The following is an 18,957-nucleotide window of genomic DNA, read 5'->3' on the forward strand; positions in this document are numbered from 1 at the left end:
GTACTAAAGTAGGGTTGATCGGCACAAGCTGAAAGTTCATTCCAAAACATGTGAGTGGGCAGAAGAGGAGCAGATGTGACCTCATTTTCAGTCAATTCAGCTTTTAAGCCGTTCCCCTTTCTCCACCTGATGAAATGCTGTGGTTGTTCTTTTGAAGGATCTGTTTAGCAGGGTTAATTTCTTATTATCCTACTAAGCCATTTGGTTTTTAAATGTATATTTTCTCTCTCCATGTGCATATGTAATATGTATGCATACATAAATTATTCATATGTTTAAAATTTCTCACAGATTTTATTTTACAATCTTTCTTTCATTACTTTGCTTTTATTTTTTTTTCTCTTCACTTTCCCAGTACCTTTCTTATTTTTAGACAGATCATTTTGTAGGAATAATGTGGTAAGATATTTCTTGTAAAATATTGGCTATTTTATTAAAATAATTTTGTGTAATTTATGATATCTCATCTTTAGAATAAAAATGCTACTTAGGAGCTTTCTTTTTAAAATTCAGGAATTGCTTAGCTCCTAAACATGAAGAGTTAAAATCTACTAGATCCTTTTATTATTTCTAAAAAGTATAATTATCAGCCTTTTAATACCTATGGGAGATGAGCTTTTCAGTGGCATTCGTATGCCTTGTATTTATAGGCCTGTCTTGGCATACGTGCTCTTACCACTGAAATGATGGCATAAACTTTGACAAATGCCATTTTGTCACCTTTTGAAATATACGACAAAACGATGTATTGACGGTTTATGTGTGATTTTTTTCAAGTTCAAATCAGCTAAAGAGTTAATGTTAAATATTCACAATAAAAAATATTTTTTTAAAACCTGTAATGCGTATTTATGATTCAGTTTATGAGCCAAAAGCATGAATTTTTATAAGGTCTCTGAAAGATAGAACTTACCTAGATTTCATAAATATTTTCAAATTTCATGTGTTACATAGACTTCTTAATTAGTTGTCTATGATGATAACTTTGATCTACTCCAGTTAAACAGTCTTAAGAATAAAAGTTTTTTTGTAAAACAATAATCAATTTGTTGTTCATTTTTCTGTTGCAAAAATTAACCTGTATTTTGGTCCTTTAATTACTTGTTTGTTTTTAAAATTTGTCCCCACTTGAGTATTAACTCATGTTTTTCTGACCTGATTTAGCAGGGAACTGTTTGCAAGATAAATTGGCCAGGAGAACTAAGACTAACATCAGCAGATTTACTTTTTCATGTTTAAATAAAGTACTCATTTTCCATGAAGTGCCAACATGATTTATCCAAATCTGAGGAAGAGAAGAAACTAAAAAAAGGATTATTCAAATTTTAGATTTGTAGGGAAATAATGTTTTCACTTATCTCATTTGGATTCCCAAAATGCTAGCTTAAACCAAGCCAAGCAGTGGCATAAGATAATAGACCCAAAATCAGTTTATATTCCAGCAGGATAATAGATGAGCCACAGCTGGATATTCTCCATTTACTCATCCATGAACAAACATGCACTCAGTACCTGCTGTCTACTAGGTACTGGGGACACACAGATAAATAATACACAGTATCTGTCCTCAAAGAGCCCTCAGTCTGATTGGGGAGAAACATACAAACATACTAAGGCAATACAGAAGTGCAATGTTAGAAATATTCACAGGTACGAAAGCAGAAAGTGCATCTGTGTAAACAAAACAAAACAAACAAACAAAACAGGACCCAGGACCATGGGAGGAGGGCAGAGTTTCCCAGGAGCTGGTTCCTGTGTTTAAATGTGCTGATTTGAACTATTGTGTAGTTAATGGTAAGTTCACATTTACAAAACAGAACATTAGACATTACAGTGTTAACACAAAGAAGGGTTTTGTATGAAATCTCCCTTTTTCCAGTAATAATTTTAACTTATATGTTGAGAATCGAAAGTTTTTATTTTGTAATTTACCCTGATGCCTTTAAAATAATGCAGTGCATTGTTATGGTTCTTTAAAAGTAAATTTAGCATAACTTTAGTAAATTTGATCACCTACTTTAATTTGGATGAACTGAATTTAGTTCAAAATTGTACTATATGCTTCTGAGTAAATATAACGGATTTGTCACCCATATTTACTAATATCACTGCCAAAACCACTTTTAAACTATACCTAATCACTGGAATAATCTAGAGTTCCAAAAGATCAAACTTGTGACTTAGAAGATTTTATATTTCTGAAGTTTTTCTTCTTAATATAGCCTCATCTCTGAAACACTTTAAATAAATGTATATCATCTGAAGAAAGTTATACTTGTCCATTAAGATTGGGTTCTGGTAAAATAAAGTTAATATTTCTTGTCAGTTGAAGAGCAATTTTCCTAAAGCCTGAGTGAAGAGGTGCCTCCCCACCAGAAAGTATATTCACTCACAGTGTCCAATGAGCTGAGATTAAATGTCAAATACTTACTAATGTATCTACTTGAAATAGAGATGGCGATGGAAATTGGACACTGGCTAATTTTTTTTTTTTTTTTTTTTTTGAGACAGAGTTTCGCTCTTGTGCCCAGGCTGGAGTGCAGTGGCGCAATCTCAGCTCACGGCAACCTCCGCCTCCTGAGTTCAAGAGATTCTCCTGCCTAGGCCTCCGGAGAAGCTGGGATTACAGGCATGCGTCACCACGCCTGGCTAATTTTTGTATTTTTAGTAGAGATGGGGTTTCTCCATGTTGGTTAGGCTGGTCTCAAACGCCAGGCCCACCTTGGCCTTCCAAAGTGCTGAGATTATAGGCATGAGCCACTGTGCCCGGCCGAAACTAAGACTGGGGATACCATCAGTGCATAATTATTGTCCAAAGACAGAACATATGGGACTAATGCGTCAGTGTTTTTTATATACTAAATTGAAATAAATCTGGTGGGAACAAACCTGTTTAACCCTTGTTTGGCTTCTTCAATGATTTTAAATGCTTAGAACCATTCAAAGTTTGTCACATTGAGATCCAGCTCCCCATCTTTCACCCGGAGGAAGAAGCTCTGTGGGGGCTTAGAAATAGGGGGATGGCTGTGCATGCTTTGCTTCTGTTTAAAAAGGGAATTCAGTCTCCAGAAGGGAGGGGATTGCACAGGATGCTTGGAGCAGGCATCAGAACATGTAGATGGTTTTGGATAGTCTTCATATAAGTTATCTTCAATAACTCAAAGAGTTGATTGACAAAAAATAGTTGATTAGCCAGGCATAGTAGTTCATCCCCTGTAATCCTAGCATTTTGGGAGGCCGAGGTAGGAAGATCACTTGAGCCCAGTAGTTCAAGACCAGACTGGGAAACAAAGTGAGACCCCATTTCTATTTTAAAAAAAAAAAAAAAAAAAGAAAAAGTTGATATTTTTCTAATGAGCATGTAGTATTTTTGGTACATTCAATTTTCCTGCTAAGTCAGGCAAATCACGAAATTATACTAATGATGTGGGACAAATTGCATTAAAACTGGGGGAAAAGAGCCCAAGACTTAAAACTTACCTCATCTAGATATTCTGTAGTTGATCACAATTACTGTACAGAATGCAGAGATCTTTAGAAAATTATTGTGTTGGTACAGATGGTGACTTCTTTTAAGAATTCCAAATGGTATTGCATAAAAATCCCAAGATTGGTTAACTAGTTGCAAAATTGTGAGATTTATTGGGAGGCTCTTATAAAATGGAAATCTTTCTTTTATTCAGATGACTAGGTGTTCAAAAATGTGATATAGACAACTTTTTAAGAAGATACCTTTGTTTTTGAAACAGGGTCATGCTCTGGTCCCCAGGCTGGAGGGCAGTGGCACAATCATGGATCCCTGCAGCATAGGAAGATAGTTATTTATTTCAGTGTTCTTCATTATAGTACAGGATAGATCTGTATTATATAGTGTGTTATATATTTTGCTTGTTTGGTTAAAGGGGGGTGGCATTTAATTGGCTCAAAATGCCCCCTTAGAAACCTGATAAAATCTTTCCAGTAGGTGGCTAAAACTGCTTCACAGACTTACCCACTTGTAACTGCAGTTGCCAAAGTGTATTAGAAGTCTTGAGATAAAAGATATAACTATTAGCTATTCCATAATAGGCATCACTCCATTGTCAAGAGTCCCAGTGTTTCAATCCGTAAAGTAACTTTGGGACGAACTGCTTTACTGTGTAGTACTCAGCCTGGTTATCCTGCTTAAGTTTAATATACAGTATTAGAGTTCCTGACCTTGATTTTTTTTAGTGGAGCATTATGATGTCAATTCTACTATTTTCTCTATTTTGTTACCCTTTGGTTTATATCTTGGCCTGCTACTTAAAGAAAGGAAAAAAAAAAAAAAGATGAAGAATAGGAATTCCTCTAAGCGAGTCTATTTCTTTGAGCAGATAATTCTTACCAGAATGTCATACTTTCAGCCACAGCTAGAGCTTATACAGAATTTTTATATTTCCATAAAATTACCTGAAAGCACACTTCATCCATTTTCAGTTCTGCCCTAGTTGCTAACAGAGGCATTGCCATTGGAAAGTGGCCTTCAATCTCTTTCTAGTTTAGGGATATTAAAATATACTTGGAAATGGGTCCTTTCCTGTATGGATAACATTCTAGATATTTAAGGACTGGTAAGGTCTCTGTTTAATCTTGGGCTTATCCATTTTAAGCCCTGATTAAGCACGGACAAATTCCTTGACCATGCCCAGCAGGGCTACAGCTCCCAATGCAGTCATCGCTCAGTGCTCTGAAAGGAGCAAGACATTGAGGTCTTCAGTCAGCCGGAAATGTCTAGTCCGTCCAGCTGTGACTAAGCAGAGAGAAAGAAGGGTTCTGAGGCTGGTGCACTCCACATTCCCACCCACATCCTGCCACATGTTGGTGAGAGTCTGGGGAGCCCTAGCCTGCTAGCACGCCTTGTTCCCTCTGAATTTCTGGAGCCTAGTTATTTTTACCACCTCCCTCTCTGCTATCTGTGTCCATTCCTTCTGCTCCTTTTAGGTAAGTGCAGCCAGAGAAAGGATGCTGATAGGATTTTTCTGATGAAAGGTGTTTTTGATCAAGAGAGTTAAAATCACAGAATGAAGTTTGGCTTGTTATGCCTTTAAAATTCTGTGGCTCATGAAGCATGATAACCAAATAATGTGCATGTTGTTCAAGCAGTGGCCCTTTCCTAAAGCTAAGTCGTCATTTCTCAAGAGATCATGTGACTGCATAAGCTCATCATTAAAAGCTTAGTTTTCTAGGCTTCACCTGTGATTTCAAATTCAAACAAGCCTATGTTACTGTCATTTGCTCTAAAGACCATTTTTCTAAATCCCTTTGGATTTATATTATCTCTACCAAGGCCTGGCCATCATGGAAAAATATTACATATAAGTAGGATTTGGGAGTAAGAAGGGGCACTTTGTAAGTTGTAAGGTGGATGGTGACTAGCCTGACCTTACTTCTGGTAATCCATATTACCATCCAGTGATAAGTGATTATATTTTTCAGTCCATTTCCACCTTTATGAACATACTGATCTTGGAAAATTATCTACTCATCCTCTTTTCCATTTCTATTCAACAGTGATTCATTGGTTTGGGCTGTAGAGTGGATCAGCTGGTGTTTACGAAGGTATCATAGTACCCGTGAGTCACAGAGGCATCTACTGATTCTCATTCACTCTCAGAAAGGAGGAGGATGTAGCTTTCCTCCTCAGGGGAGTAAAGTATTACACCACTTTATAGCCGTTGTTTGAATCATATAATTAAGATTTGATGTGATTATTCTTAGTTGACTTGCGGTTAGACAGACAATTCTTGTATTTGGTTTTGCCTTCAGATTTAATGACATGCAGCCTTTGAGAAGTGAGCAAATTCAATTTTTCTGGTGCCATTATATAGTATTATTAAAAGTACAGTGCTGTGTAGGGAATATAGAGTTATGTTCTTGGTGAATTCATAAGGTATTGCCAGTACGGGTCTATCTGATCTAAGCCCTGCTCTCCCATTTTGTATTTTCCATTCTTTATCTCCCCTTTTCTTTTCAGAGTCTATCTTACCACCAAAGCAAAAATTTTAGGATTCGTTCATTTATTCAGTGAGTATTTATTGAGGAATTATGTGCCAGTATAAGCACTGGGCATGCAGTGGTGCATACGATGGACATAGCCTCTGCACTTTCACAGAACTTACAGTCTAGTGCAGGGATTAGGGGACCAAATCCACCCAACACCTGTCTCTGTAAATACATGGTTACTGGAACACAGCCGTACCCATTCATTTACATATTGTCTGTGGCTGCTGCCACACTGCAGAGGCAGACTTGAATAATTACCACAGGGACCCTGTGGTCTGCAAAGCCAAACATGTTTACTACTTAACCCTTTGAAGAAGAAGTTAGCTGACCCCTCTCTCATGGATAGTGCTGGAGACATTTCATAAATGCAGTCTAGAACCGGAAAAGCCTTGCCAACCCCCTTGAGGAGTGTGTATTCTCCAGAGGGCGGTGGGCTACTGCTGGAATATTGTAAGCAGGGAAAGAAACATGTTGATGTATGAATTTTAGAAAAGTCCCTGTGGCTGCTGTGTAGGAAGTATGTGTCAGGGCGAGAAGCACTAGGTCATAGTAGTTAAGAGTATAGATCCTGAGCCAGACTATTTGGATTGAAATTTTGACTCTACTACATACTGATTCTAATCTTAGGTAACTTCCCTGTCAGATGTCCTGTCTATAAAATAGACATGGCAATCATAGTACCTAACTCATGGGATTGAATAAGTTAATGTATGTGAAGCACTTAGGACACAGAGTTTACCATCATCACTATTATTCCTATTGTAATCTTGTTCAGAGGTGAGGGTGCCTGAATTAAGGCAGTAGCAGTGAGGATGATAGAAAGAAGTGGCCAGATGGAGGCTCTACACAGGTGATAGAATTGACAGGAATTTATGATGAATTGGATGTCAGAAGGGTAGATAAAAGAATAAAAAGTTGAGGATGATTGCAGGTTTTGGATTTCATCAGTTGAGTGAATGGTGGTTTCAGTCCCTGAAGTAAGGAGTCAGTCAGTGAAACAGGCTTGTGATGTGAGGTGAATGATAGGTTCAGTTTTTGGTATGTTAAATTTAGGTACTAGAGAGATATGAATAGAAATGTTCAGGAAGCAGTTGCCTGTAAGGTTTTGAGTTCAGAAAGGTGATATGGGCTGGGGAAATGGATGTAGCAATGATCACTATAAAACTGGTCACCGAGCTTGGAAGAGAATGAAATAACCCAGAATGAGGTTGGAATGACAAATAGACTAATAACAGAACCCTAAAGAACACTAACAGTTTAAGATTAGACAAAGAACCATTAAGTCAAAAAAAAAAAAGCAACTTTTGGAGGAAAATAAACATGAATTTTTAATCCATTAAAGTTTCTCTCTTTGAAATAGTTGAATTTGAAAAATATTTAAATTTGCAATTTTGGTATTAGCATAGGCCAACCTAAACAATAGTGTGTATTTCACAATTTGATTTCATGTACTATCATATCCTATATTCTAATATTCAATTTCTTCTCTATGGAACATTAGGTAACTTAGTGGATGCTATGGCTATGGATGCTGACATCATATGAGCTGTTCAAACTACTCTTCTATATTTAATAACATTTCCTTACCTCCCTGTTTACCAATTCACTTGAGCCTGTGATAGGAAAAACTGAAGTGGAGGAGAATGTCTTTCTCCTTTTTGTGTTATACTTGTTTCAGCATCAACAACTTGGAACCAGTGTGTTACAATATTTTATAATGATATCTCTATATTAATTTACTTACAACACTAACATAAGTAAGTATAATTTTGGAAGGAGCCAGGAGATAAATTGGAGAAACGAACATTTTTTCCATCATCGGAATCACCCTTTACCTCTCTCTTACAGTCATGCGTGCCTTACACTTTACTTAGTTAATTCCCAAGAGAATCTTCAGTTCTTCCTGAATATGATTTCCAGCAAAACAGCCTTCTACTCACTTATTCTGACCCTTAGTAGGGCTCATAGTTTAGGCTCAAGTGAAGTCCCTGAGGTGGGACAATCAGAAGGCTGATCCAGCATCTTTCTCAACCCTGTACCACACATGCCTGAAGAAAGGCATCACATTTATACAATGAGGCTGTGTTGCCTTTTCTATTTAGGGGGGAACTTGTGAAAAACTTTGAAATGCTCCCAAAAGATGACTGTCTAACTCTACTTTCCAGCTTATCTCACCATTTCCTATTTTACAATCCTGGAAATTACAGAAAACTGAGAGTGATGCAAAGGACTCTTGTCCATTGAAATGGAAATAGTTCTGGTGGAATGCAACTGATTATTGCCCTATGTAGAGTGACCAATTTAACCAGATTTGCATCTATTTGTAAATTCTTTGCAATATTCTTGATATTTATTTTTGTCCTTTGGATTTATTTTTGAACCATTTGTAATATCTTACAGGTTCCTTTTTTAATGAGTTAGTTAAAATCTATGTCCTGTCTTCAAAAAAAAATTATCTTGTTATACATACACATGTATGTTTATACATGCATATCACATCTGTAGAAAAATTCACAAGAAGTTGGTAGCTGTAATTACCCCTGCAGAAGGAAAGGCAGGAAAGCTTGCTTTTCACTACATGCCCTTTTGGATGTTTTGAATTTTGTGTTGTATGCCTATGTTACCTAAACATAGAAAATTTTAAAAAGTTTCTTTTTGAACTTTTGAAAGTCAAGACTTAGCGATCCCTTAACTACTAACTTCGCATCTGAAATAACTGACTTTCTATAAAGGTTTTTGCCTCTAAATAAACTAATAGAGAGCAGCCTACACATCAACATCATACTTAGAGACTTACTTTTGTATTTTTTAAGGCAAACTAGTAAACTTTACTTTTCAAGGTAGCTCTAACCCTGTAGAAAGATTTTGGTCAGGTGGTGCTAATATTATGACTAATCTGTTGGGGAATCACACAGTCTTAGTGTAGGGGGAAGTGGCAGACACATCAGCCTATTTTGCATTTATTCTGTGTGCACCTTCTTCACCAGCTGTGTCCTCTGTAATCCCCTTGTCTAATTATAACGAGCAGCCCTCCCATTAAGCCAGTGATTCTCAGGCTTAGATGTATATTAAAATCACCAGGAGTGCTTTTAAAAATCAAAATGCTTAGACCAATTAAATCACAATGTCTGAGGGTAAGACACAGACATTGGCATTTTTTAAAGCCATCAAGGTGATGCCAATGTTGAGAAACAGTGTCTTGTGCAAAGAATGGTACTGGCTTAGGAAAAAACTTAACATATAATACCTCAGAAGCAAAAGCACTCAGGATATCTGACTGGAAGATCTGCATAGGTGATGAAGACGGACCAAACAGAAAAGAGAGGCACCCTTTACTGTGAATGAATATCCTTGTACAAAGAATCTGTTTTGACCCATGCTCCTTCTGGAATGGGGCAAACTAGATATGGGGGAGTGGTTTAAAAGCCCAAGCTGACTTAGTTACAGGTATTAGCTTTTTTTATACTTCTGAATTCAGATAAACTCTCAGTGAGTAAAAAATACCAAATTGGGACTCTGCATATCCCCGCCTTGTTCCTCTGCCATTTGGGGCACTGAGCCAGCCTGCTGACAGTGACATCCATCTAATACCACTGCCACCATATGGTTATGCTACTGACAAAAGGTTATATTTATCACACACGGGACAACTGGGAAAACCACATACTGTACAAACATGACCTATTAAGCATCTGCTTTAATCAAAGATTCTAGAACTTCTTTGCTCTAACCCTTAAAAATATGCTTTATTAAGAGGTCTTTGATAGAGAGGTGGGTTTGTAAAGGGAGAAGTAAAAATGCATCCTTTCTTTAATTTTGAAATTGTAAGGCGAGGAGATAGCCTATTTCTTGGTATTTCCTCTCTACCCTGAAAGATATCTTCTAATGGGAAGTCCTGATTAATGGCCCGCTTGTATTCCAAACTGTTTTATTGTTGCCTCAGCCTTTTTTAAAACCTGAAAATTGGTCTCATGAGCTCTAGTGTGGTGGTTTGCCTTCATGTACTCATTGTATATCCCCTCCCTTTTGTATAGGAAGACAGAGATGTCAATGACCCCATGCCCAACCGAGGCGGCAATGGACTAGTTCCTGGGGAGGACAGATTCAAACCTGTGGTACCATGGCCTCATGTTGAAGGAGTAGAAGTGGACTTAGAGTCTATTAGAAGAAAAAACAAGGCCAAAAATGAACAAGAGCACCATGCTGGAGGAGATTCCCAGAAAGATATCATGCAGAGGCAGTATCTCACATTTAAGCCTCAGACATTCACCTACCATGATCCTGTGCTTCGCCCAGGGATCCTCAGTAACTTTGAACCCAAAGAACCTGAGCCTCCTGGAGTGGTTGGTGGCCCCGGAGAGAAAGCCAAGCCATTGGTTTTGGGACCAGAATTCAAACAAGCAATTCAAGCCAGCATTAAAGAGTTTGGATTTAACATGGTGGCAAGTGACATGATCTCACTGGACCGCAGCGTCAATGACTTACGCCAAGAAGAGTAAGCACACATCCTCTTCTTTCTAAAAATGGGGCAGCTGTTGTTTTCATGGGTTTTTAGGTTTAGTTAGATTGTTAGAATGGAGACATTATTGATGCCTTTATTTCAAGGAAATAAGAGGATCTTTGAAAAGTAAAATGGTCAGAAGGAGGCGGTCCCTCCATTTATGCCATTGTATTGAAGGCGGGCTGTATAAAATTCCAGGGCCCTCTATATCAGTGCTATTCAAAATATGGTCCCCAGACTGGCACTGATCTGTGAATTTTTTGTTACCAGTCCACAGTGAGAAAATGAGCTTGCAGCAGGATGTAAGCCAACTACACTATTAAATATGTTGTTTAGTTTAACTGACAATTTTTAAATAGCAAAACTTCCTTGATTTGTTGATTTTCATTCTGGAGCAAGTGCCTTATCTTGTTGTGGAACAATAGCAAACAGTAACAGTGTTCTGGGTGTCTCACATAATTAACTAGATTTATGTTTCCTTTAATTTTTTTCCTCAGTACTGAAACTGGGAATTGAAACACTTTACTATATGCATCTATCTACTCAGATAGATGAAACTGTGACCTAAGATTTCCAATTCTTTTCAAGTAGTATGATTTTTAAATGAAAGATTTTCAGCTCTTAACTTTTGATGGATAGTGATTATCGAATGAACTCAAAGCTTTTCTCTTTCAGTTTATTCAATAACTGGTTCTACTACTATAGGATCTACATAACTTTCATTAATGTAGTTGGAAATTTAATTCACTGCTACTAGAAAACACTCAAAATGTATTCCTGATGATGTATTGTTAGCATAATCTTCATTTTTAAAAGGTTAATACAACAGGTGCTCACACCCCCATACCTATTCACATACACATATGCATGTACACACACATACACATACACCTATTCACCAGCATTCTTTATGACCACTAAGTAAAATCCCGTGTCCAATATAATGCCATTCAATAGACTTTGAGCATTCCTGTACATTTACTGGTAAAAGTGAGAAGAGATGAGTGAAATGTGCAAAGAAAGTAGGAGTGGAAGTGCAGCAGTGTGATGGTAAGTGATACAACCTTTTATACAGAGAACAGTGAGAGCATCTCCCGGGGCTGTGAAGGAAGAATCTTAGAGTAATTTATTCCCAGTAGAGACTTGCCTAGTCATAGATAGCATTGCCAGATTTAGCAAATAAAAATACAAGATGTCCAATTAAATTTGAATTTCAGATAAACGGTGAAAAAATTTAGTATATGTTCCAAATATTGCATGGGACATACTTAAAAATTTTTTTAAATTGGATTTCCCTGAAATCCAATTTTAACTCGGTGTTCTATGGTTTATCTGTCAGTCTTAGTCAGGAGATAAAGATGGTTGTTAAAGAGTTAGAGCTGCCATGTGAGGACCCTTTAGGACCCCAACAGGATCTACAGTCCCTCGTCTAGAGCGTGTCTCAGTTATCTTCAGTGTAGCAACCCAGTCAGATCCCTCATCTCTGTTACAGAGGTGCTTTGCGACATGACTGGTGGCATTCTTATCACTGTAATGAGTCCCAGGCTGGGACTTAGTATAAGTTACTGAATTCTCACAACCAAACTGTGAGAGAGCTCTTACCTGTGTGTGTGAAGTCTGAGGCTCAGACAGAGTTGTGACTTCTTTGCATTTACCCAGAAGAATGGCAAAACTGTGCGTCACCCCTAGGTGATTTGGTGTGAAAGCCCCTTCGTTTCCATCACTGCACACCTGAGGTATATATCTCTCTCTGAGTAGTGTACCTCAGTGCAGATGTTACAATCAGAGGGTGAGCTTAACAGTGTGGAAACAAGATTTTAGCACATAAACTGTTTATTTAAAAATGTGTCACTTAAAACACCAATATAAATACAGCTAACTTTTCAATATAAGAAATAAGAAAATTAAATGACGTACAAGGATTAAAGCACAGCACAGGATTTAGAGACATCCTCTGTGCCTCCCTCCCCTTCACCCCTCACATCCAGTCCATCAGCAAGGCCCCTTTGGTGGTTCTACCACCAAAATGTAGCCCAGATCACTTCTGAGGTCCGCTTCTTTCCTCTCCTCTGCCTCCACCTGAGGCCATGCAACCATCATCTCTCCTGGAATCCTGCAGAAGTCTCCTTACTGGTCTTTCCATTTCTACTCTTGCCTCTTACTGTCTATTATTCAGACAGAAATCAGTGTGGTCTTTTAGAAACCCAAATCTAAAACCATTCTGTGCCTTCCCATTGCACTTAAAACCCAAACTCCTAACGTGCAGCAACCCCCACGCTGTGGCCCTTACCCACCTTGCAGACCTCTTCTTGCTACTATACTTCTTGCCCACATAGTCCAGCTGTGCTGGCCTGTCTCAGGTCCTCTGCATATGCTCTTCCCTCCTCCACGAATGCTTGTTCCTTTCTTCCCATGACGGGCTGGCTCCTTCTCATACTTCAGGCCTCACTTGCACTTCTGTAACCCCATGCTGTCTAATTTGCTAAGGCCCCACTTTATTCTCTATTACTTGTCTTTAGCCATTTTGTTCTTGGTGTTTATCAAATTTTATAATTAGATATTGGTTTATTAAGTTGTTTATTGGCTGCCTTTCTCATTAGATAAGTTCCTAAGAGCAAGAACCATGCCTATTTGTAAGCCTAGTAACTGACAAGTAGGAACTCAGTAGTACTACCCAGTTGGTAAATATCTGTCGAGAATGAATGAATGTGTGAATGAAATTAGCCAGGGTTCAAACATTGATGCCATCACTAGATGTGAAATCTTTGACCAGTTACTTCTCCTCTCTAACCCTCAGTTACCTAAACCTTAATACAGATCTAACCATACCAATCTCTTAGGATTAGCATTAGAATTAAATGACATAATTGACTACAAAAAGTCTTTTATTAGCCTGTTGGTTAGAAACCTAAGTATTATTAGCTGTTTTTACTGCTATGGTATTTTCTTCATTACCTTGTTGTCAACATTCGAATGTTTTCAGTTACTATTTAGCTTTGATACGCTCTGTTGCTTTTTGGAAAACGTAAATGTCACACATTGCCTTATCTACATCCTCTTGCTTCTACTAGTACCTTCCATGACGTGAAAGCTTTCATCTCCTTTGAAAATTTCAGACACACTGATTTCCATGGGAACCTCGCATCTCTGAGTCCTCCTTGCACCCCTGTCTCCTTTCTTTCCTTCTTCCATGCCTTGCATAGCCAGTTGTGTCCCGTGTTCTTTCCTCTGGCACAACTGGAGCAGTGCCTAGAAATAGGACATTGCATGTTTTTGTGTATTATTTCTATAAATATTGTGTCTCCAATAAAATTAAAAGGCCCAAATCTATTTTAGTAAATGCTCCTAAGCCTCTCTTTGAAATCCTATACTAGTGATAAAAGTCATTTTTTAATATTTCAAAATGCCCAAATATAATAAATCCCAGAAACTTTTTTAAACTGAATCCAAATTATTTTTTAAACTGGATTCTTTCTCCCACTTAAAAAAAATGAGAAAGACTTCATTCCTTTTTGAACACTTACAATTCAATGTAGAGTATAACATAATTTTCTAAGTAAAATTATTTATACTTTAGAATGTGGACAATCTTTGGAATTTTTCTCTAAAATAAAAATCGCCTAAGTGTTGCATATTACCTAATATGCATATTAGCACTTGTCTGCTTTTACTGGCAACATATTGAAAACATATCGCACATCCATATTGTGCACATGAGGATGCACCCTTCCTCATCCTCATCCCTCTTGGGGAATGTGCTTGGAGCCCCTCAGAAGCTGGCTTGCTGTGGTGCTGGCTTTTTGCCACTTCAGAACACAGGCCCTAACAGCCTTGTTCTCCTGCCTCTGTCTGTGGTAGAAATGAGGCACCTGCATGGCTTAGAGACCAGGCTTGGGCTGTTTGTCCAACTGTGACATCTGACACTGTGGTTAGCTTGTTCGTTCTTGCGGCTGTTCTGTAGTCTTTGTAGATGAATGTTCTCTTCCCTAGAAGCAGGAGAGAACTGTCCAGCTGCTGGCATGACTCACACTTCTGTATGTGATAGCTTTGAATTACATTCACTGACTGAGTAATTTATTGGCTGTTGATTGCTTGTTAAAAGGGTGAGTAACAGTATTTTGAGTGAACTGGAGGCCTGCTTCTTTTTTAATGACTTGAGCCAAGAATGACTTCACCTGCCTTCACACTTTTTTCTATAAAATACAAATATGATTTTCTTCACAGTTCAACAGATACTGAGTATCTCTAATATGTATTGCACTGTCCCTGCCTTCAAGGGGCTCACCATCTACCACTAGGGAGAAAGGAAAGAATGCCATAATGTAAGGCAGAATGTAAGAACCATTAGAAAGGTATTTTAATAATGTGGTTCAGAGGAGTGAGAGGTCAAGTTACAGGGGAGTCAGAAAAGGATACTTTGCCAGGCATGGTGTCTCATTCCTGTAATCCCAGCACTTTCAGAGGCCGAGGTGGGCTGATCGCATGAGTCCAGGAGTTCGAGACCAGCCTGGGCAACTTGGTAAAACCCCATCTCTACCAAAAATACAAAAAAAGCAGCTGGGCGTGTTGGCACATCCCTGTGGTCCCTTCTACTTGGGAGGCTGAGGTGAGAGGATCCCTTGAGCCTAGGAGGCAGAGGTTGCAGTGAGCCGAGATCACACCACTGCACTCCAGCCTGAGTGATAGAGTGAGAGCCAATCTCAAAGAAAAGAAAAGGATAGTTGAGGGGGATATTAGGGAAGACCCTGAAGGAAGAGTAGGGTGACTTTAGGAAGAGGGCACTTGAACATGTAGTAGAAGACATGAGCACGTAGTGCAGTTTACTTGGATCTGGAGGTATGTGGAGAGAAATACAGCTGGGAAGATAGTAGGGTATCGGAAGACTACATGCCATTCACAGAGTCTAAATTGAATCTGGTATTTGAGAAGACCCACTGAAGGTTTATAAAGAGAACTTTGGGGATTTCAAACTAGTAGAGGTGTTAGGGTAGATTAGGGGGTGGAGACCTGTTAGAGGGTTAGTGGCATTCGAGTGGGAACTCCAGTGGGGGTTATAGAACCAGAAAAAGGAGATTCAGTGTAAGAGAACAAAAGAGTTAGAAGCAGTAGGCCTTGGGAGGTGATGGAGTGGAAGGGGAAATCAAAGATAAATCCAAGGCTTTGAAGCTCAGTAACACAAAGAGGAGTGGTGCCATTAACAGAAAGAGGCTGATTAGGATAGAACAATCCACTCTGCCCAAAGCTCGTTTACCTGAACTGGTCTGCTCCCTGATTTAGATGGATTCATGCAGAGCCAGTCAGGATGAGGAGCCTGTTTATGGGAAGAAGTAGAAAGTTCTGTTTGTGGATAGGTTAGATTTTCTTCTGATAAAGTTTGGGATTTTATTTCCTTTTACTGTGAACTGCTGACACAAACACTTGGAAATATTCTTACCCTTTTTTTCTGCCCAACAAAGCAGACAATCAGAGGCATTTTGATTCAAACAAATGAGTTAAATATTTTGACTTATTGAATGAATTCATTTGCTTCTAATATTTAACCTTTTCTCCCACCTGCACACCTTTTGCATTTGTTTTGTAGAAAGCTATCTTAGTTGCAATTACAAAGTGAGATGATAGATGTAAAAGTGCTTTGAAAATTCTAAGAGCTATGCACATGTTAGTAAGATTGTTAATATCTTTCTTAAGCTTGTCTATGGGAAATTTTTTTTAAAAAGATATTTTACATTTACACTCATGCCTTATATGCCAGATAATTCTCCTCTTACCTGAGTCCAAAATAAATATTGATTCTTATACTGTAATTTTATCTAAGGTGAATTGTGTTTGTGAGGTTTTCTTATTCTCTATCCATGTTAAAGGGTTCTCTTTGATCTCTACCAAGCTATTTAGAATGTATTGCTATAATTTATAAAATGGTTGCTATTTTTAAAACATTGATTTAGTAGGAATGCTATAGCTTTCCTTTTAATTTGGTTTTATGTATCTTGATCCATAGATCTCAGCTAGAGCTAAAACCTTAAACTACTCATAAAATGCTAAGACAAATATTTAGAATATATAGAAATCATACATACACATACATATATGAATCATGTATATGCAGAGGTATTTGTACTTTGCCCTAGTTTCTGTTTTTGGAATATGTGGTGGTTCTGTATGACCATCCAAACTAACTGATGACAATTTTTCACACACAATCCCTTTTTTACATAGATTGCCCAAAACATATTTTATTTTTCAGACTACAGTTTAGCAACTTTAGGTCTAATGTTCAGAAAACACATTTGAAAGTGGTTTCAGATGACCCAAGATGGACATGTTGCTTACTGACCTGAAAATTTTTACTCTTGGAAACTAGACTACTTTGTGAATTCAGGGGTTTTCCAGATTTACTTTAAAATAAGTCCTTGTGTTCTGATATCTACTTTTCTTCTTCACACACATATAAACATAAAAACATATATACATTGCATGTTAGAATTTTCTCAAGTTGATTTTTGTTTAAGGTTCTGGCTAACAACAGATGCATTTAGACAAACTGAAATTATTTTAAAAAACAGGAGTTAACTTACGTTACCCCCATTTCTACAGCAGTTTAGGGAGGTACCATATTTATTTCAGTGAGGCTACAAAAACTGGAAATTGAGGTAACTTGTTTCTCTAAACCTCCATTAGCAGAGTAGCAGCAATCTTGAATCCCTCTCCCTGAAGTGCCTTCTTACCCTTGATAGGTTCTAGATGGCTCCCTTCCCTTGGTGGAAACGTCCTTCTGCTGCCCAGACCTCATCTGGTTGATGAGAGCCTTCCCACTCTCTGGTTATTGTCCAAGTTGCTCTATTGACAGAGGATTTATCTTCATTTCCCCTCCCTTCATCCCTCTAGCTCTGCCACCAGTGTTACAATTCACAAAGTATGCCTGATAAAAAGTTATAAACTCACATTGCATTTATTATATTTTCACAGCCCTCTACCCCCAACTACGAATTTAAAAAAAGTTTCCTGGAGACTAGTTTGAAAAATTTTTACGGTGACACCACTAGATATCCCATGACATCCCACCCCAGTGACAGACAATTTCAGGAAAACCTTGACTCTTTTTTTTCTCTCAGAATAAGTCTTTTGCCCATGGGAAACACTAACACAGAGATTAAGGGATGTTTTTTGTACCCTTTCCTCCTAGAGCATCTCAATGTTTGAGCTAACAGTCTTTTCAAAGTATTTAGTCATTGTTCTCTGCCAAAAGGTTATCAGTTCCTTCTGAAAGACAGCCTGTGCCAATAGACCCAGACGTGATAGAGTGCAGTGTGGATGGCGGAACACACGCCCCTTTCCCTCAGTGGGTCAGCATGGTCACCTTTGGTAATTTAGCTCACACTATTCCAGAACCATTAGATACAGGCTGTCTGCTACAATATATGTTTCTTTGATGCATATTGCCTCCTGTGTGTTTGGTAAATAGGGAAATTATATCAATTCAGTGTGTAAGTTTTTGTGGTTCATAGATTTCCTCTTACATGTTAATGTTTGGAAGTGATCAGGAATAAGGTTTCTCACAGCTAAAGAGACAGCCATAAAAAATTATTTATGAAGACCTTAAGGGGAAAAAATTGTCTTCTGCAGAAGTGTTTTTCTTTAGTGAAAGAAATGGGGAGTTTACTGGCTTTAAGACCCACTCACTGTACTTGCTGCTATATTTAGCTGTCTGAAGAAGCTGCACGTGCATCCAAAGAAACTGAGAAAGAAATTGATTGATGAAGAAGGCCATCCTTGGGTCATACTTTTAATTTTGGTGAAATTGCTCTGTATTAAAAATGAATGTCTCCGAAGACCTACAAAAAGGAAAGCACAAGCCTATGGGTTTTAAGTTTGCAAAGGATGGACTGTGATACAAAATGCAAAAATTAGTTGCAATTTTAACTGTGCTGATTTTGGTTTCTTTAGGGCTCTGGTCCCAAAGTTCCTTAAGTTTTGTGTGGTCTGGTCGTTATCACTTTTTTTTTTTTAAAGTCCTATTGCCCTCCCTCCCTCCCTCCCTTCCTTCCCCTATTTTTTTTCTGAAGTCTTTCTTTTTCTTTCTTTCTCTCTCTTTCTTTCTTTCTTTCTTTCTTTCTTTCCTTTCTTTCTTTCTTTCATTCTTTTTTTTCTTTCGCATACTCTTGCAAAACAGAGATTGCTAGGACTATATATACGAGGCAGAAATGCCTATAATTGCACCTAAAAGGCAGGCATAGCCAGACTGCTGGGCTTAGGGCTATGCTATGACTGCTTTGCATAATATAGCCATAATATGAAAGGAAGAATGGGAGATATTTTCTATATTTTAGATTAATAATTTACATGACACTGTCTAGCTGGTAAACCAAGCATAAACCAACATTTATATAGAAGGAATATCCCCTACCTCTCCATTTATTGTAGAAGCAGAGCAA

The 18,957-nt window shown here is 38.0% G+C and overlaps 1 protein-coding gene across 2 annotated transcripts in view; it reads left to right on the forward strand.

Moving 5' to 3' along the window:
* The window catches only part of GALNT7 (polypeptide N-acetylgalactosaminyltransferase 7), a 154,774-nt gene that overhangs the window by 68,097 nt on the left and 67,720 nt on the right, over positions 1-18,957 (forward strand). For both annotated transcript variants that reach the window (XM_030816330.1, XM_030816331.1), the window contains exon 2: positions 10,059-10,519. In XM_030816330.1, the coding sequence (XP_030672190.1) occupies positions 10,059-10,519 (461 nt within the window). The remainder of the gene's footprint in view (positions 1-10,058; positions 10,520-18,957) is intronic.

The sequence above is a fragment of the Nomascus leucogenys genome, chromosome 7b (assembly GCF_006542625.1).
Source record: "Nomascus leucogenys isolate Asia chromosome 7b, Asia_NLE_v1, whole genome shotgun sequence".
Lineage (NCBI taxonomy): Eukaryota > Metazoa > Chordata > Mammalia > Primates > Hylobatidae > Nomascus > Nomascus leucogenys.